A 21,219-nucleotide genomic window follows, 5' to 3' on the forward strand; every position below is an offset into this window, starting at 1 on the left:
ACTCTCCTCTCTTTAGTCTTTTGCTGTAGTTTAGGGATATTTTCTTATATTTAAAAATATTTAATTTTAGTGACTCCGTTTTTTACAATATTTAATCTGTTGTTTACAATTCATATCCATATGGATTTTAATTTACAAACAATAACTTTGGCCACCATTTAGTTTTTAATGATTTCAGATTATCTCTTCTTCATGAATTAATGGCTGTAGCTTTAGAGTTACATTGTTCCTTGAATATTGTAGAAAAGTAAATTTAGAAAAATTTTAAGACTGTATTCTTTTCCTTATAGTAGCTTTTTCATAATGAAAACTTTCCTATTCATCACATTAATCTCCCTTTTTTGAGCCATCTTTTCATGTTCTTTGAGAGGAGGCTTTAAGCATATTTAATATGAGAAATGGGGAGGAACACTCTAAGATAGTGTGTGGGTTACTGAATATTCCTTTCAAGCATAAAGAAAAATAAGGAGCACAGAAGCTTACTACAATGTTATTGATCTTTTAAAGTATCTGCAGCCTGAGGATAGAAGGATGTGGTCTAGAAACAGCTGCAGCAATGAACTTTGCCTTGGTGCCAAAGAGATTCTCTTTCATATTTGTAGCCACACTTGGGATTAAGTAGGAAATATACTTCTGAATTAAGTTACCTTCTCCAGGAATGTCAATCAATCTAATATTATCACTTGTGTTAAACTCAGCAGAAATTACTCCAACAGTCTGGGATATGGATTATTTTTCCCTTCCAGATTCTATTATCATGCAGATATTTTAGTATTTCTTTATTATATTACATTTTTGTATATACACTTTTCTTAATAGTATTTTTGCTTATTTTCCTGGCACTGTTTTGTACATTTTCTTGCTTTGATTTGTGTTAATCTAAATGTTCTTTTCTGTATTACTATTTTATTTTACCATTTGTCTCTCTAATGTGAAAGCTTCTTCCTTTCTTCCTTTTATATTCTTTTAAATATTTCTAAACCTCTTTGCTCTGATTGCTTTTGTATTATATTTTTGTCTTAGCTCCTTGTCCTTAATTCTTGTTCTCATTTTATAAACTAATCTGCATTTAAGGTCATAGATGTTTTTATAAGTTTTAATATTTTATCCTTATTATTAGTCTTTAATATCTTTCGTTTTCATGGTTTAATTTTTTTTATCTTGTTGCTTTATTAACTTTTATTCCCTTTTTCTTAAACCTAGTTTATTTTAATGTTTTGAAAAATCCTAATTTTCTCTCTGTGGTGTCTTAAATTCTATTATTTTAATGCAAGTTTATGTCTTATAACATTATTAAAGCTTTAATTTTTTCTAGATTTATTGAGGTATAATTAAAAATAAAAAGTGTATATATTTAAGGTATACAATGTGATAATTTCACATACGTATACATTGTGAAATGATGACCACAATAGGTTAATTGGCACATCCATCATACACATAGTTACCATTTTTGTGTGTGGGGAATCAGGACATTTAAGATTCACTCTCCTAGCAAATTTCAAGTAAACAATACAGTATTATTAACCATAGTCATTACACTGTACATTAGAGTATCAGAACTTATTTTTCTTATACCTGAGAGTTTATATACTTTGACCAATATCTTCCCATTTCCCCCACTCATCAGGCCTGGTATCATATCCACCATTCCACTCTCTGTAAAGCTTTAATTGTTATAGTTATCTCCACATTTATTATATCACTTCCTTCTTTAAATCTTCCCTTAGTTCCTTTCTGTATTTTTTACCTAATTATTTTTATTTATAATGGCTAGTAAGACCGTGACTATAAAGTTAGCCCTTTTATTCTTATTAATAAATTGTCCATTTAAATAGCTCTCTAAATTTTTAATACTCTGCAACTTAAGAAATGTATAGTTTAATTCTCTCTTGTGCAAAAAGTATACTTTTCAAACAGGAAATAAAACATGTCAAAACAATGATTTCTTTAAATGGTATCATTTCTTAATGTCTCACATTATCTATAAGAAACATCATAGTCTCAGAATGAATGGTCCCAAATTTCTAAATTTTGGAAAATTCTCCACAAGATGTACTACACCTTATACTTACACATATGATCACTTCACATACAGAGAGTGAATATCCTCTCATACAACGACTGGTCTTGCTGAGGGACCACTTGGCATTGGTGGAACTACCCAAGAGATGGTCAAAGTTGACTGTTCTTTATAAGATCCACTACCAGTTTTCTGCCATCATTTTTCAACATTTAATTCAAATATTCTCACTACCAGCAAATTCCCCACTCTTCTCCACATTGTCATAAAAGAATCCTGTCTTCTGGGTCATCCTACTCAGAAGCTCTTGTTATGGAACAAAAGAGACAGAGAAAAGTTGTCCAGGACAGGGGGAATGTCTATGATTTTTTTTTTCTTTCCTTTCATTTTTAACTTGCATTTGTCAATTCAGCTGCCAAAATAAAAATATTTAATAATTTTCTTAAGTGACTTCCCTTCAGTCATGAAGCTGTTTAAACAGGGAGAGCAATTGGCTGGAGAGCAGGTGGTGAGTAGTGGAAAAGAATGAAATAATTTTGTTAGTTTCAGTTTCTATATCTAGATAGCTGAACACTTGTCTTTTTCCCTAACAATATAGACATTGCAGCCTAGAGAGCTTACCTACTTTATAGAGGACACCAACCCAGCTGTGGTTAGGTTTGTGTTTGTTTAGTAAGTAAGGTTTCCAGAGGGAGAGCTGAAACTTAATAGAGTATATCTTTTAATTTTGAAGGCACTTAATGGGTAGCTCAGGCAAACTTAGACATTCTATACAAAAGCATCATCTTCATCTTCATCATCATCATCACTATCACCACCATCCTCCTCAAAGAGCTCTAATCTTTTGTTATTTCTCTCAGAGAAAAATATAGAATGAGTGAGTAGAAATGTAGAAGTGTGACAACTTTCATAAAAACAAAACAGCCAGCCTGGGTATGGTGGCTCAACACCTGTAATCCTAGCACTCTGGGAGCCCGAGGCAGGAGGATTGCTTGAGGTGAGGAGTTCGAGACCAGCCTGAGCAAAAAGTGAGACCCTGTCTCTACTAAAAAAAAACAGAAAAAAATTAGCTTGGAAACCAAAAATAGAAAAAATTAGCTGGGCATGATAGTGTGCACCTGTAGTCCAAGCTACTCCGGAGGCTGAGGCAGGAGGATTGCTTGAGCTCAAGAGTTTGAGGTTGCTGTGAGCTAGGCTGATGCCACAGCATGCTAGCCCAGGCAATAGAGGAAGAGTCTGTCTCAATAAATAGATAAATGAACAAACCAAAGTTATATTTGGTAAGACTACTCAGATTTTCTGTTGTAGCCTTAAATGACCTCTCTGAAGGATGTGTCTCTATGGTGGAGCTGGCCCCATTTATTATGATCTGTCTTATTGTATCTCATCATTAATCACTCTAGAATTGACATCTTCTCCAGATTTTTTTCCTGCATGCTACCGTAACAATCATAGGACATTTCCTTCTAAGTCCTGTTCGACAAGGACTGACTGAGTTCTTATCGACAATGTGTTCAAATAACTTGTTATTCAAACATATGTACCAAATGTGTTTGCAGCTTTTGTGATTGTATGGGACCTCAGAGCCTGCATTTTTGTATTATTGATAACTTTACCTATGGATATATGTTGTACCTTTATTCTTTCTTTATATTAAATTTCTCATTTATTTTAACATAATTATCTTTTATACATTTTCATAAGTTAATTATTCTAAGGGTTACAAAGACATAAATATATGCAAGCTTAATAATAACTGTATTTTTACTCATAATCCTAAAAAAATAAATATTTCCTTAGAATCACATTTGAAGTCTAATATTTTGTGGTGATATAATTGAGCCACTCACTCCTATTTATTGTATATTGTTTTCCATTTAAACAACAGGGGTTTTAATTCTGGCACAGAGCAACAAATTTCACAATTCATCAGGTTGCTGTCAAGTACACTAATTAGCTACATTAGTGTTCTACATTATGATTCATATGAACACAAATCACAATCTGCAAATTTAATTGCATTCCAGGTAACAACTTTGAAACATTCAGTGGTTCCATGCTTTTGTAAAACTGCTATTTTTCAGCTACAAGAGTGTATTAGTATAATACTTGTTATATTATAATTATCAAATTAAATGGCACTATGTGGTAAATTTAACTGCATTAATTACATCTTGTTTGTCAACTAGACAATGATAATGCCTTTATTCTAGATTAAGGTGTTTACAGAGAATGTAAAGAAGATTTATTTCCCCCTAATAGATATATTGCTATTTATGTTTGGTAAAATTATTATTAAAAAACTCAAAAAAATTATTAAGAAACTATATTATTCCATTTAAGTCAACTGGGTAGAACAAACAGTAGTATATTAGAGTCATTCTTTTTTTTTTTTTTTTTTTTGAGACAGAGTCTCGCTTTGTTGCCCAGGCTAGAGTGAGTGCCGTGGCATCAGCCTAGCTCACAGCAACCTCAAACTCCTGGGCTCGAGTGATCCTTCTGCCTCAGCCTCCCGGGTAGCTGGGACTACAGGCATGCGCCACCATGCCCGGCTAATTTTTTTATATATATATCAGTTGGCCAATTAATTTCTTTCTATTTGTAGTAGAGACGGGGTCTCGCTCTTGCTCAGGCTGGTTTTGAACTCCTGACCTTGAGCAATCCGCCCGCCTCGGCCTCCCAAGAGCTAGGATTACAGGCGTGAGCCACAGCGCCCGGCCTAGAGTCATTCTTGAATCATCTCATTATAGAATACATTAACAGTATTGGGAAGGAAAAAATCCAGTGCCAAACATAATTAGTTTATGAATCTTTAATTATGAGGAATATTTACCTTCCAACATATCTGTTGGTTAATTATTATTTATATGGTTATAGTGAACCAAGTAGATTTACCTTGAAATTTCCCCATAGGTTGAAGAGTTCTGAACCATCCCAGACACCTCTAATTCTTACCATTCAGACTGCTGCCTTAACTCAGCCAGCTGATGAAGTCGCTTAAGTGCTTTTTCTTGTTTCTTCTCATCTTTCCATGACTTGGAAGCTACATTTCGAGCAAACTCCCGTTGCTTTAATTCTTTCAATCTCTGTGAAAAAACAAGAAAAACAGAAAGGGTACTATAAATAAGTTATGTGTCCTTTTTCATCCACAGGCCTCTTCATTTAACTTTATCCTGAGTGTAGAGGTGACTTTCTGGATAGGGAAAATAAAAGTATATTTCATAAATAAATGTAGTTATCAACTAGGTTATTTTTCCAAGCTTGTCAGTGACTGCAGAGTCACTGCAGAAATGTGCTGCAAAGCTGGGCCCCAGTCCTTGCTGGGATCACCCTGCCTATGTAACTGCCATCATCTGTGTGCCTGTGAAACAGCAAATGGGAAGAGTGCACAATATATGAATGCATATGAAGGGAGAGGTTTTGGGTTGCACCTTCTCCCCCGACACCTGCCCCTGCTCCTCACCTGTAAAATCGATGCTTTTATACACATTGAATGGAATCAGCTTGTTTCAGTAAAGAGCATCTTTTACTGTGAAAGATTTAGTTCCAAGCTCTAAATGGGATTCTTAATTCATTTGTTTTGGGTGAAGATATTCATCAAATGCAGATTTCTATCTTGTATCCAGGAAGACAAAAATGGGTCAGGGATTTAAACTCATGATAGAGGTTTGGCCTTGTTTGGTTTAAGTTAAGCTACTACTTCTTTTAATTAATCTTTTCTCTAAAACAATTGACTTAGATGCAAATTGGATGCTGCTTATTAGCTGTTTGCATTTCTATTTTAGATTCTGCCACTGAAAACACCTAATGATATTGAACAAATTGAGAAACAGCCACAATCAAACGAACAACTCGAAGTTTGGGACTTAATCCTGAATTGGGAGTGTATTTGCAGATTAGCTTCTCTTAGCTTATACAAAGTGATTTTAAGCAGTCTAAAATCTGTATCTGTTTGATTTATTTTCATTTACCAAATCAAATGGAAAAGATGTTTCCCAGGTATGGGGAAACAACACAAGTATCCAGTGAGGTAGTATTACTGTAGCGGACTATTTCCCACCCATAGAACGAGGGGCAAACTTTTAATCATTAGCTTCATTCTTGAAAAGGAACATGCTCATGGGAGATGATGGGCAGACAACTGCATCTAAGCAAAGTATCTAAAGGCGGAGGCAGACCAGCTTTTCAAAGAGAGAATATTCTGAGCACAAAGAACAAGAATGTCACAGAACTAGAAACAGCTGCAGGGAGAACAGTGGAGGCAACCAGAATTTAATTTTTGACAAAAACTTCAGATCCTTCTAAAAAATAGAAAATTTCAAGAAATAAAATTATACTCTATGTGTGATCAGGGAAAAAACCCTCAATAGTACCCTAGAGCTTATAAACAGCAGAGGGTCTGAGCATTAAAGGGTAGATAGCCTTGTTCAGAAGATAGGAAGAAACGCTTTTAAAATCCCCATTTCTCTATACCCTCCTACTCACACTTCCTCAGACCCCATATGCTTGATAACCTAGTTCTTAGAATGAGGGCTTGTTTTACAAGCAAAGACCTTTTGGAAATTATCCTACGCAATTTAAGAGCACACATAAAGTGCAGTTCAACTAAGTCAAAGAGAAAAGAATGGCTATTTTGGAAAAGAGGAGAGGGCTTTTCTATTTTTCTCTTGGTACTTAACACGAACTACTATATATTATATTCATTTAATATTTGGTATCACTAGCACGTAAAATTTATATAACCTAAGTGAGGAAATTGATTCATTTACTCAAAACAACTAATACTTTACTCATTTTTGTCATCTTGTTCGAAAATTTAGGGTACACCTGTTTCTTTTATTGGCCTCCAAGATTCTAAGGCTGTGCTTTTATTTCTGAGTCATAGAAATGATTGAGAATTCTGTCTCATTCACCCAACAACAAATACTGCTAATTCTTACTATGTTAATCCCTACTATTTCTACCATGGGATATGGCAATGTACAAATCAATTATTTTCCCTTCAAGAGAAATAGAAAGTAAACAGATCTTTCTACAAAATAGTGCTAAGTTTCTTTTTTTTTTTTTTTTTTTTTTTTTTTGAGACAGAGTCTCACTTTGTTGCCCAGGCTAGAGTGAGTGCCGTGGCGTCAGCCTAGCTCACAGCAACCTCAAACTCCTGGGCTCAAGCGATCCTCCTGCCTCAGCCTCCCGAGTAGCTGGGACTACAGGCATGCGCCACCATGCCCGGCTAATTTTTTTATATATATATCAGTTGGCCAATTAATTTCTTTCTATTTATAGTAGAGACGGGGTCTCACTCTTGCTCAGGCTGGTTTTGAACTCCTGACCTTGAGCAATCCGCCCGCCTCGGCCTCCCAAGAGCTAGGATTACAGGCGTGAGCCACAGCGCCCGGCCTTAAGTTTCTTAATAAGGGTGTATACAACTTGTTTTGGAAACAGAGAGGAATAGTTAAGAGATTTATTGTGTTGAGGGAATCAACAAAGTCAAAATGTTTTAAGGGATACACAAAACAGGAAGAAGAAATTTTGTTTAGAGACATCTTGTCACAGATTCAACTTAGCCAGGGTCAAGTGCTCATGTCTATGTAAGAAAAAAATTCCAGAGATCTGCCTCAAGTTTTCAGTGTACTAATCAGTGCATCTGTGTGAAGAGACTACTTCAGGCCAGGAAAAGAGTCACCTGAAATAACTTTAAAAAATCAAAAAATCGTAAAACGGAGACTAACATTCATATAAGACCAGGAGTAGTGTCTGTTCTCACCCAAGAAAACTGGAAAAACTCGTAGGACATTGAGTAGAGAATTCAGGAAAGTCTTGCTTCAGTACAGAATAATTGGCCATAGATTGAACACTACTTAGAACTTTCCTAACAGCTCATAAAAGCAAGAAATGAAAGTATAAAACTAAATCCAAGTAATTTAGCTGAAGAACAGAACCAAACACTAGGACATGGATAGCAATAAAAAAAATAGCCATCAAAAATAAGGAAAAATCACTGATATATAGTAGTCAATCAAAGAATATCAAGCAAGCAAAGAAACAGGAAAACACAGCTAAAAATAAGGAAAATAACCATCAAAACCAATGCGGAACTAACACAGATGCTAGAATTAGCAGAGAAGAGCACTAGGACAGTTATAACTATATTCTACATGTTCAAAAAGTAGAGAAGAGACAATGATCATTAAACAATGTGCACTTGAAGTCTCTGAAGGAGAGGATATTTGAAAAAAAATGATAGAAAAATTTTCATTTTTATAGTTTTCTGAAAACTATAAACCCACAGATCCACCCACCAATAAACCTCAAGCACAGAAATATGGAGGAAATTACACCAATGCTCATTATAATCAATTCTTTCAAAACCATTAAAAAAGTCAAATTGTTACAGCATCCAGAGAAAAAAGATACATTTATGAACAGAAGAAAAAAATAGCAGAATGGCAGAAGAATTCTCATTGGAAACAATGCAAGTAAGAATACAGTGAAGCAACATCTTTAAATTTCTAAAAAAAGAAAAAAACCTGTCAAAATAAAATTTTATACCAAGTGAAATAGCTTCTAAAAAAGAAGGTGAAATATAGATGTTTTCAGACATGCAAAAGCTGCTAGAATCACTAGCAGACACACATGATAAGAAATCTTAAAGGATATCAGCAGGCAAAAGGAAAATAAGATCAGATAGAAATGTGTGTCTACATAAAAGAATGAACAGAAGAAATGGTAACTACAAGGATAAATACATAAGGTATGTTTCATCCTATCTTAATGTATTCAGATTGTTTAAACAAAAACATTAACTATGTCTTTTGAGGTTTATGTCAAACTTATAAAGCAAATATACAACAACAATAGCAAAGCTTAGGAAAAGAGAAATGACAGTATATTATTGAAAGATTCTTGTACTATACTTGAAGTAGTGTAAAAACAATTGAAAGTAGACTGTCATTAGTTAAAGAAGTGCACTATAGACCCTACAGCAGCCATTAAAATGATAAAACAAAGTGTTTTAGGCAACAGGACAACAAAGGAGATAAAGATAATGATTAAATGTACTCAATCCAAAAGAAGGCAGGAAAAGAAAGGTAAAACAGATGGAACAATTATAAAATAAATAGCAAGATAATATTTCTGACTCAAGGGGGATGGGGAGCATGGGCAATATATGTAACCTTAACATTTGTACCCCTAAAATATGCTGAAATAAAAAATAAAAATAATAATAAAAAAACACTAAATTGTCCAGAGTAAATGTTTTAAATTATTAAAAAAGTCAAGATAATAACACAAATCTAAATGTACCAATAAAAATTAAATATTAATAGTCTAAACACCAGAATTAAAAGGTAGGGGGAATGTCAGTTTGTATAAAAGTGTAAGATTCAACTATAGGTTGACTACAAAAACAAACTTTAAAAATAAAGACACAATGAGTTAGAAGAAAAGAATGTAAAAAGATACACCATGCCAACACTAGTGTCAAAAAAAAAGCTAGAGAGATTATATCACTATGAGACAGAGTAGATTTGAGAGCAAAGATATATCATGAGGAATAAGGAAGTTTACTTCATAATAATAGTAGGGCAAATTAATCAAGATAACATAATAATGGTATATGTTTATGTGTATAGTAACAGAGCTTCAAAATACACAAAGCAAAAATGGATAAAACTACAAAGAGAAAAAGAAAAATCAACAATTATAATGGGAGTTTCCAATGTCCCTCTACTAAACAGCAAAAAATTACTAATTGCAAATACCGTACTCTGGAGAAGGTTACCGCACAGTGATTATATATATGTATGTTAATATTATAAAAGATTCTTCCAAGAATTGGTTTGTCTAATGAAGAGAGAATTGTTTGTTATTAGACAGATAGAGAGGACTTCCAAGAATCTGGAGGTCAAGTTTTGCCAGCCTCCTGGGTTTTGGGTTTGCCCAAGTTTGTACTTCCCTTGTTCTGATAATAACTCATTTATTTAAGCAATGGTACATACCATAATTGTCAGTAGTCTTCCTCAGTTGAAAGAAAAAAATAAACCACTTGGGAAAAAAATGTTTTTTGAGGTCATGTAGTGAATAAGCTCTTATTAAGAACAGCTCAGGGCATACATATATCAGAAAAAATGCTACTTCACATATTTACAAAGAATAATGAGAAAAATACAGTAGTTTGCAAAGCAAGTGGTGAAGAGTGAATCTGTTTTATCATTTTACAGTCTGTGTAATAAACAAAGATATGGGAGAGGTAAGACTAGAACAATATCTTGCATTCTTACACTTTAATGATAAAAGGTAGACAGCAAGAGATTTTTTAAAAAACTAAGCAACATAATTAGGATACAAGAAAGTTGTACTTTAAATACATTTTTTGAATTTATTGAAAAGTATTATATCATTCTTTTATCTTTATCTACTGGTGTGGTGAGTAACTTCTATGAATGTTATTGTGTTCAACTTTGCATTTGTAGGATAAATGCTGGTTGGTAATTATATATTATTTCCAAATATTGATGGATTTGATTTGCTAATATCTGTTATGGACTTTGCATCTATGTTCGTGAGTGATAATGGTCTGCATTATCTTTTATTTTAATGTTCTTGTGTCATCCCAGTACCATTTTAGGCAGTTCAGGCTGCTATAACACAGTAACATAGATTGGGTGACTTAACCAACAAACGTTTATTTCTAGTAGTTTTGGAGGCTGGGAAGTCTGAGATCAAGGCACCTGCAGATTCAGTGTCTGTTGAGGAAATTCTTCCTGGATAGCAGATGGCCATCTTCTTATTGTATCCTCACATGGTCTTAGAGTAGAGGAAGAAAGCAAGCTCTCGTCTCTTCTTATAAGGGCACTAATTTTGTTCATGAGTGCTTCAACCTCATGACCCAACTATCTCCCAAAGATTCTACCTCCTAATACCATCACATGGAGGGTTAGGATTTCAACATATAAATTTTGAGAGGGACAAAACATTCAGTCAATTACAAATATCGTGGTGATAGTGGCCTCATAAAATGAGTTGGGAAATATTTTATCCTTTATTTTCTAAAATACTGTGTATAACATTGGTATTACTTATTCCTTAAATACTAGATAGAATTGCCATTATAATTAGTTCTATACCCTAATGCCTGCACCACAGAAGTGCTATCTCTCATTATTCTTCTTCTATCTCATAAGTACATTGCTATTCTATTGCACTTGTTAAAAGTCTCAGAATATGTGCCTGTAAGGGGTTTTGTCTCAATTTGTCTGTTTTCAGATTTGTACAGGTGTTGTGCACCTGTCACCTGGACAGAGGAGGAGAGAGGTATCATTTTCCACACTTGATCACAACCAAAATGCCAAGAAGCAATGATCTTATGCTTCAATACTTCTGTCTCTCCACCAGTTGTAGACAGCTGCCTCTTGGCACTATGCGGTTAGTTCCCTGTGTGTGAGCGTCTTTTTGTTTTTTTTTTTTAATGCTAGTCTTGCACATATTAATCTTGCACTTCTGCGCACCTGTGTCTCAGGAGTTGGGCTTTCTCAACACTCCTGAGCTTCTCTCACTTGTAGATGCCATCTCTCTGTACTTTGCTGCTTGGTTAAAAGTAAAGCAAGTGTTTTCTGGCCCCTCTTTAAGTGAAAAACAATCTTTGCCTTAAACTCATGCAGAATCCAGAATGTAGGAGGGTTTATCTTGTTTCTCTAGTTTCACCACTAACTTCAGGCAAACTTCTCCTGTCTGTACTACAAAGGAGTCTTTTTCAAGTGCCTGCTCTGTTCAGAATCCTTGTCATGAGCACTTAGTGAAGACCACATAAAATAGTGGGTAGATAGGTGCAGACTCACCTTGTGGTTGGGTTTCTTACATAGCAATATACAATTGGCCTTTCATTTCATTAGGTTGCATGGCAAACCACAGCTTTCTGATGGGCTTGACAAAATTTAGATTTTTTAGAACATCTAGCATGTACTTGTTGCGATAGGAGATGACATTTGGTTGTGACTTTCCACATCCTATGTGGAAGACTTGGGTTATACACTTTAAATTCCCTTATTTTTTTTTTATGTAGCTATGGCTTTCCTGTTTATTCTTGCAATCTCTAAGTGTTGATATAATTTGAAAAGATTTAGCCAGCATTATTATTTGTGGTAGGATGGTTTCTGGGTTTTACTGGTCTGCATGTTCCCTAAACCAGGCAGTGGTAAGGAAGGAATCTAAATTGGTAATATAATGCAAAAATGCCCTTATACAAAAAGCAAGGTTTTAAAACTTTTTACTAATGTCAATTTTATTGATCATTCCATGAACTTTCAATTAGAGTTGATCAGAAATAAATATATTAAAAATACAAATGTATTTAGAGAACTAAAATCTGAAAACAAGCCAAATGTCCTTCATGGTTAAAGGCATTTGACCATTTGTAAGTTGGAATATTTTGAAACCTCTTTATGTAGTAAGAGTCAAGTCTTAAATACCTGCAGGGATTAAATCACAATTTTTCCTTCTTTGTATCATTTCTGTCAAAGACTCTATAGAGCCTGCTTTTTAGTTGTAAGGGAAATTACATGTTATCATAAATACCTACTCTTTTTTAAATTATACAAAAGTATCTTTCACAAATGTGATTGAAGATGACAACTGGAAATTGCTCATTTTTGATATATATTATGATAAAGGGAACACTGGTACATTGGTCCACAAAATTTATACGTTGCCATTTCCTGATCAGATTCTGTCAACATTGTGAATTGAATGCCAGGGTGATGTGGTTCAGAAATGGTAGTAAATTTAGAGAAATTGAAAAGAGGAATAACTTTATTAGATTTCTATTATGGGTGATGTTCATTACCTCATAATGTTAGGAAGAACATATTCTCATTTTTATATTCACCTTTACATATTAGTCTTGCCAGTCTCTATCCATAACCACCTCTGTGACATAAATAATAGACTCATTGATTATGGACATCTCAGTGGGTGTGAAGACCAATAAAATCAATGTGAAGTCATATGCTTAGTTTTGTTTGGAAAGAATTTTAATATTTGTTAGCAATATATATGGGTATATATACACACACAATTGTATAGAGGTATTTCTTATTCTTTGTTTCTAAATAATTCTTAAGGTGCAGATAATAAATACAATTTAGCAAATTGTCCCAGGAATTTTAGTGTTTGCTTAAATATGCACTATACAAAGAAATTATCTCCTTTGTCAGTGACTCATTTAATAGGATGATGAGACTGTTTTCACTATCAATATGAAAAAATTCCATCAGAGATAAATTTTATGACTAAAAATAAATAAGATCAATATATATGATATAAAAATCAATAGTACATGGTAATCACAAAGCTAAAACAATGCTATGTTTAATTATTCTCTTCTTTCAATATTTTGAAAAGAAAAATCTTAACTTCAGAGTCCTAAACTAGTTTAGCATTCATAATTCAGTGCAGAGGTACAATTTATAATCAGGTATAAACTTATTTTCAAAAATTGCTAGCACAATAATTACTTATTTATTAGTAGGGACTCACAGTGAACAAATTAGAGCAGGTCACAGTTTGAACCTCCCTGGGAGTCAGGAAGACAGAGAGTAGCACCTAACGATAAGAGGAATAAAACAAAGTGTCTGATTTCCAGAAATATTTGGACAGGGGACAACATGGTGTAGGAGTTAAGAAAAGCATTCCCAAATCAGGCAGACCTGAGTATGTATCTTGTCTCTGTCACTTACTGTGAGACTCTAGGAGCATTAATAAATTATCCCTAGGTTTAGTTTGCTCATTTGTAACTTGGCAAACTATTAGCATCGACCTTGTGGAGTTCTTAGGATTATTATTTGAGTTAGGAAAGGTAAATCACTTAGCACAGCACCTGATATATTTTAAGTAATATTTTAAGTAAGTATATTTTAAGTAAGTATTTTAAGTAAGTATAAACTATAATCACTTTAAAATGTAAGGAATGGTCAGGTTTTGTGGAATTTTGGTAAGCAGGATGAGCAAGAATCACTTGATTCAACTGGCAATGGGGTTCCATTGAGAGTATTTGATTCATGTCCTTTTGAAAGCAGTCTGAGTGGTTTTCATCTGGACAGTTTTACAAGACCAATAGGTGTAGTTTTTTATAAAGGAGAATACAGGGAAAGGAAGCCTACAGGGTAAATTCCTGTCTTGCCACATTTTAGATTAAAGCCTAATAAGATGAGGTTATCTATGGTTAATTTTATATAATAAAGGGTCTTTTTTGGCTTGAATTTTATTTGTACATATAATCAAAACATTTGTAATTTCCAAAAATCCAAGATCATATGTCACTACTGAATAAACTTATAAATTTTTCATTAAGAAATGATATGTTGTCAATATTTTCTTTGACAATTTTTTTTTAATTTTGCTTTTGGGTATTAACAACTGTCCAAAGTGAATCTTAGGAAAAGGGTAAAAGACTGGATAACTAATACTTCCTAGAGGAAAGAAGGGAAGTATGGGGATGTGAAGTAGAAGACTTGTCATCTAGTTCATGTCTTTGAATTTTTTAAAGGAACTTGATAGTGAAATAGCAGAGCAGATGGTCTTCATAGTTTAGAGAGAGCATACCTGCTGCCGTGGTCTCTGCCCAGACCAAAAGCAATGTGACAAAGGGCTGATGCAGAGGTCAAGTTAAAGAACAAAAACGTAGTCCTCACATATCCTCTCCAGCTTTCATGATGCATTTGATTTCCTCTCAGCAACAAGTAAAATAAAGCATATAGATATATATTAATATTTGCTAAAACACATTTATGGAATATTTGCAATTTAATTTTCTTCTTCGGTTCATTTTAAAAGCACAAACTAAGCAATCTTTATTTCCCTACCTGCCAGCAAGAATGCTTGGCATATGCATTGGAAGTGGAATTCAGCTGTGAATAAATAAATGAAGAAGCAAATTGATCAGGTCAGTGAGTCTCTATGTGTCTGGAATAGCAATACTCACAATATTATTGCTTACCAGTCCAAACATGCATGTGAACATCTGCCTACTCCAGTAGCCACTCTCCGTGCAACTTCACTGAAGCAGAAAGCACATGTGAAATGAATCTACTCAAGTGTATCTACTTTTTCCTCTCTTAGATAGAATAACTCCTTCCATCTCTGCATTTTTCATCTATAGATCCCAGGGTACTTTCCATGCATTAATGTTTTTTCTTCACTTCAGAGCAAAACCCCAAGGCAAAAAGGCCAAAACTATTAACCTCATTTTAGAGATGAAGAAACAAACACATAAAAGGTTAAATGACTTGATCCACATCAAATGAGAGACCAGAAAAAAAACTGTGACTTGAAAAAAGAATGTCTAATCTTCCTTAATGTAAGGAAAAATCAGAAGAGCTTATGCAGAATCCTAGACATTTATAATAGTTTCACTTTGTAAACACAAAGTCTATCCAGTTCTGAAATATTGCTCATTGTTTGGAAATATTTTTATTAAAATAATTCAGAAGATATTTATAGATCATTAATGATAACCTAGAACAGGATAAATTGTAATTTGTGCAATAGTGCAAGCAAAATATAAAAATTCAATTATATAAAAAGTCATCATTGCTGTCAGAATTTTTTTCCTTATTCCCTGCTTTTTTTTTTTTTTTTTTTTTTTTGCATGCCATTATCTTTCCTGTATTCTGTTAAAGTAAAAACACAGTGAAATGAATTAAAATATTTTTTAAGTCTCCCATGTTAGGAGCTGCAGTTTGGGCTCCTAACCAGGATGAATTCTCAGTCATGCCTAGAATGAATACACCTGAGCATCTTCCCTCTGCTGTGACTGACTGCTCCAAGAACCAATAATGCCACAAGCAAACTAAGAATAGATGAGAAGAAAAGACTCTAGAGCTGCACATGCTGCCTCAATCTTCTTCCTCAGAAGTGCTAAATTAAATACATAATAATAGTTCCTGGGAAGTTATTCCTGTATCTGCTAGAATAGGAATAGCTTGACTCTAAATCTTATTGCTGATGGTCAGCCAGTTGTGCTTGGACAATCAGGACCTAGAGATTCCTTGTTAAACTCATTTCTGGACCCTCTAACTGGCTGAGCTCAACATTCAGGAGAGATATGGTCGGCCTGAAGACACTGCTGTTTGTTTGTTAGTTTGGGGATGTTTATAGATTTTAGGACAACCTGAAAATGTGGCTCATGTAATAGAAAAATTTCTTTATAACTCAAAGTGGACTAGAATCACCTCCCTGGCTTACAGAGTGGCATAAGGTTCTTAAGGTATGTGCCCCAGGAAAGCTGTGCCATGCCTTTCCAAAGCCCAAGATTCCCTGAGAAGTTCTCAAATGGCAAATGAATAGCTCTAGTGTTTCATTACTTCTGAGACATTACCCAGGTCCTTTCACCCTCTAGCTATGGTGGTCAGGATCCAAGTCAGCTATGGAATAAAGCATGGGCCTTTATTTAGTTTTAATCGCAAGGTTTATGTATCTTCTATACCATGGCATGTCCAAAGCTAAACTTTTTAATGCCTTCGTAACCGATATTATATCAGGTAAGAATATAACCAATACTTTAAAAACATCAGTATCTCTAGTGACTGTTGTTCTGAAATTATTAGTTCAATTACAAAGGAAGTGCCTTGGTGAGGAGTAAATGGGGAATTGCTTTTCAGACTGGGTTAGTATTAAAAGAGCTTTTAATTGCCCCCTCTCTCCATGTTCACAGCATAATAAGAGTATACATGCCATATCAGAATAGTATTAACTCCCATAATGTATCTACAGATAGTATTGGAAATATCCAGCATTTCTGGAATGAACAAATGAAAATTCAGAAATAAAAAGTTATATTTTGAGCAGATATTTGATTAGACTACTATTTAGTAATAAGGCCTCAAGAAAAAATAATTGAGGGGTGGGGATAATAATGAGGGGCCACATGGAGCTTTCTGGATCCTTGAGTGTGGCCTTCTAGCTGGATCCAAATTTTACAGAACAAATCCTAATAAAGTTTGGATTCGGTAGAGGGGCCACACTTGGGGATCTGGAGGGCCACATGTGGCCTTGAGGCCATAAGTTCCAGGAAAAAGAAAATACTGCCAAGTATTATACTGTACAGTTAAGAGAACCAGTAAGAATGCTTTTCTGTGTGAAGTCCATTTCTATCTCTAGGGTTCCCAGGCACATGTAGACAAGACCAAGTTCTTAAGGGAATCTTTTGTTTATTTATTTCTAAAGATTAGTAGAATTAATCACACTTTTATGAGAAAGTTCTAGGAAAGATGCTTTCTGCATTAGGCTTCCAAAATTTTAAAAGGAAATATTGAGAGAATCCTGTGGCAAACCTCTGCCCTCCCAGAAGATTGTGAGGTTCCTGTCATGAGGCCATCTTTACTTGGCAGGTTATTATCTGCTCTATAGCATTTCTTCCCAGCTGTGTGACTCCTCCCTGGTCACATCTTCCCCGCTCAGTTCATAAAGAGAACTTGACCTCCTGCACCCTGACCCAGCTATCTAACTGTTTCCTTAAGAGCAATTTCTTGTATTTCAGTATCTTGCACAACCTAACATTATATTGATTTTTAAGAGCTTTTTCAATTTCTGCTTCATCCTCCCACTCTTTTATGCCCTAGTTTAGGGTCAGTGATGCCTGCTGAGAATATTGAAGGCAGAAATATTTAGTCTGAACATACCTGCAAACTAAGACTTCCTTAGGACAGGGGGAAATGCTTTTGAAATTTCCTCCCTAAATATTATTCTAAAATAGAACTGTCTTTGGGATAAAAAAAAAAAAAAACTATTGAAAGAGAGGCAGTAACAGAAAAAAATAAATCAATAAAATTGTAATCTGATATAAAATTGAATTTTGGATTATGTCACTCTTATACAATAAATAGAGATGCTATTTTAAAGCTAAAGACAGTTTTGACTTGGGCTGTGTGTATCAGAAACTTGGCTTCAGTGGCTTAATCAAATTATATTTCTTTTACTCCTAACCAAGAATCTACATGCAAGCATATCCTGGCACTTACATCTTCTCAAGGAGGTCCACAGTTCAGTCTTCTTCTAGCTTTCAGTTTCCTCCAACATAAACATTTGTGTTTGTCCTTAAGGTCACAGTATGGCTGAGAAATGTCAGACTATGGTAAACAGTAAGTTATGATACACTTTAACTAAGAGAGTGCAATTGGTGTTTTACTAACACAAATAAATGATAAATGCTTGAGGTGATGGATACTCAAATGACATTGATTTGATTAGTACACATTATATGCCTGTATTAAAAGATCACATGGATCCTATAAATATATACAACTATCATGGGCTCATAATAATTAAAAATAAAACATTTAAAAAAATGTTAGGCATTAAAACAGCACTCTAAGTAGGCAGCAACAAGAAGGGCCCAGGGCAAAAGCTGACTCTATCCTTTTTTTTTTTTTTTTTATCTTAAAACTAACAGCTTTTTGAAAGCTGAGCTGAGTTGATTTCCATGCTCACATCATTTGCTGGAGGGATGTCACATTTAAGCAAAGGGTGTGAGAAATTCAGGTTTTAGTTAGGTGCATGGCTATCTATCAAAATAAATCCAGGTTTTGTCAATAAGTAGGGAGGGTGGAAATCAGCATTGAGTAACTGAAGATCAGTGTCTGCCCTACTAAAGTTGCTAAATGTTACCAAAAGGAACCTTCACAGTTAGTGTTCAACCAAGTGTGTTGCTTCTTTCACATCTAAATTCCTCTCCACAAGCTCTAAATCATTAGGCTGCAAAACAGGATATAGAGAAGTATCCAGATCATTTTAGTGCACATCCTTAATTAAAAATTACTTATTCTCTCAAGAAAGTTTAGGGATTGGTTGTAGGGGTCAGCAAACTAAGGACCATGGGCCAAATCTGGCCCTCAGCCAGTTTATGTAAATAAAGTGTTATTAGAACACAACCATCCCTATTTGTTTACAAAAGGGTACTTTCAAGCTACATTGGCAAAGTTGAGTCCTAGCAAGAGCCACTGTATGATTTGCAAAGCCAAAAATATTTACTCTCTGACCCTTCCCTGAAAGTTTGCCAACCCTAGTTAGAGAAACAGCTCCGTTCTTGTTAGTTCAGGATGAGAGAGGTGGTTAGTTCCATATGCATGCAATTCATGAGATATTTTTCCTGAGAGAAGTAGTCAGGTGAATGAAAAAAATGGAAAAGCAGATGGTAATGAAAGAAAGATGTAATTGTACTTGAAGGAAAATATGAGTTTTATTTAACTGGTAGTAATACATTTGAACCTCTAGAGTACAGAACTTCCGGCGAATATGGGGTATAACTTAGAATTCCTGTTAGGATATTAACTTAACTTTAATATTCCCAACTTCCTGTAAGAGTCTAACTGAATCAAGCTTGATTTTTTTTTTTATCAAAATAAGCCCTGAATAGTCTCACTGAATAGGATCTCACAGAGATATTAAATGCACAACTAATTCTCAGAATTCAACAGAATCAATTGTCTCTTATTTCAAGCATTTCACTAGCATTGCTCAGAGAAAATAGCATTAGGCAGATGCGAGATTCATGGTCTTTTCTAATACCTGGCCTATCTTTGCACAAAGGGATTGCTGAGCAAAGGAATAAGGAAAGTATAATTAATTCAAGAGTGACCAAATATTCAAATTGTAAGGAGCATCGTATTTGGATAATACTAAAATACTATTTTTATTGCAAGTAAAACTGATAATAAGTTTTTTAAAATACTTTTATTTCAAAAGTATAGCTCCATTTATTTTTAAGCGCATTGTGGGAAACTCATGTCATATGTTTCATTGCTAATTACAGAGCCTGAGAAACTAAGGTTCTAGCTGAGTATATACTTGGGCAAAGAGGATATTAGTCAAAGCTTTGCAAACTTCTTCTTGTTTAATTCTTGATTCTTCTATCCTCTTAAATAAACTGGGTTGTATTTTTAGAGTAGAATTTATTTTCAAATTTCTCATTTTCTGGACCATAAGAACAACTTTTTGTAAGTTCATGTTAGTTACTTTTTAAATAACTAGTGTTTCATGGGCAAACAAATAATTTGATTGGAAATGTATTATTTTTAAAATTGAAATTGTTTGAACAAAATGTTATCAACATCCATAGCTAGTGCTGTTCATATGTTCTTTCTTTTGGTGACTGTGAATGCTTCTCAAAAAGATACTCTAAATGAATATATTGCCACAAAGTTCAGATTTGTACTTTAATTGGAAGTGGCAACATACTTCCTAAATTTTAAATTTTAGATATATTGAAAGAGTAGCATTGTTCCAATTTTGGCCATTCTCATATGTTTCAGTAAATTATGACATTTAAGTAGAATAAAAACATAAGTGTGACTTTATGCAAATTTATATTTGTATAAAATTTAGCCAGTGTTTGACATAAAAATTTGATGAATGCAATTCACTACTTTAAAAATATTACCTAAAAAGGATATTTTTAGTTATGTCTATACTTTGCTAATACTGTTTACATGGTTCGTTGTGCATTTTATATCTTCAAATATATTTATTATATAAAAATTTATGTTGAAATGCAGAAGCACTAAGAAAAGCCACTTGGATTTATTTTGACTTTTAAAAAATAAAATAACCATTCTTACTGGAAATAAGTGATATCTCATTGTAGTTTTGATTTGCATTTCCCTGATGATTAGAGATGTTGAGCATTTTTTCATATGTTTGTTAGCCATTATTCTGTCTTCTTTAGAAAAGTTTCTGTTCTTGTGTGTGGGGGGGGAGGGGCAAGGGCATTATTTGAAACCTTAAAATTTGTATCCCCATAATATACTGAAATAAAAAAATAAATAAATAAAATAATCAAACTCATAAAGAAATATAATGTAAATATCAGGGCCTATTTTGTTTTTCACTTAACTAACAAAAACATAATGTTTTATAAAACCTGGTAGCATTCAGTATATAAGGAAAACAAATATATCCATTCACTCTTGGTGTTAAAACTGATACAATCTTTTTAGAGGGTAATTTGGCAACAGCAATTACATTTCCATATGTACCATCACCCTGACTCAGCAATTCCACTTCTAAAAATGCATACTTCAGATACAATTGCACATCTGAATAAAGAATATTCCTTATAAGATTGATGGAATTAAGTTTAGGAGGGGAAAAAAAAGTCTGTAATTCTTAAGTCCTTGCTCTTAACCACTATTCTAATAGCCTGT

At 33.9% G+C, this 21,219-nt stretch overlaps 1 protein-coding gene and 1 long non-coding RNA gene across 2 annotated transcripts in view; one reads left to right on the forward strand and one right to left on the reverse strand.

Annotated features, from left to right (window-relative positions):
- Window positions 1-21,219, forward strand: part of LOC105879378 (uncharacterized) — a 367,989-nt gene that overhangs the window by 333,356 nt on the left and 13,414 nt on the right. The gene's annotated exons all lie outside the window — the stretch shown is intronic.
- Window positions 1-21,219, reverse strand: part of ZNF804B (zinc finger protein 804B) — a 498,952-nt gene that overhangs the window by 10,012 nt on the left and 467,721 nt on the right. Inside the window, exon 3 of the mRNA XM_012779578.2 lies at window positions 4,979-5,109. Coding sequence (XP_012635032.2) covers window positions 4,979-5,109 — 131 coding nt within the window. The remainder of the gene's footprint in view (window positions 1-4,978; window positions 5,110-21,219) is intronic.

Source organism: Microcebus murinus, chromosome 9, assembly GCF_040939455.1.
Source record: "Microcebus murinus isolate Inina chromosome 9, M.murinus_Inina_mat1.0, whole genome shotgun sequence".
Classification (NCBI taxonomy): domain Eukaryota; kingdom Metazoa; phylum Chordata; class Mammalia; order Primates; family Cheirogaleidae; genus Microcebus; species Microcebus murinus.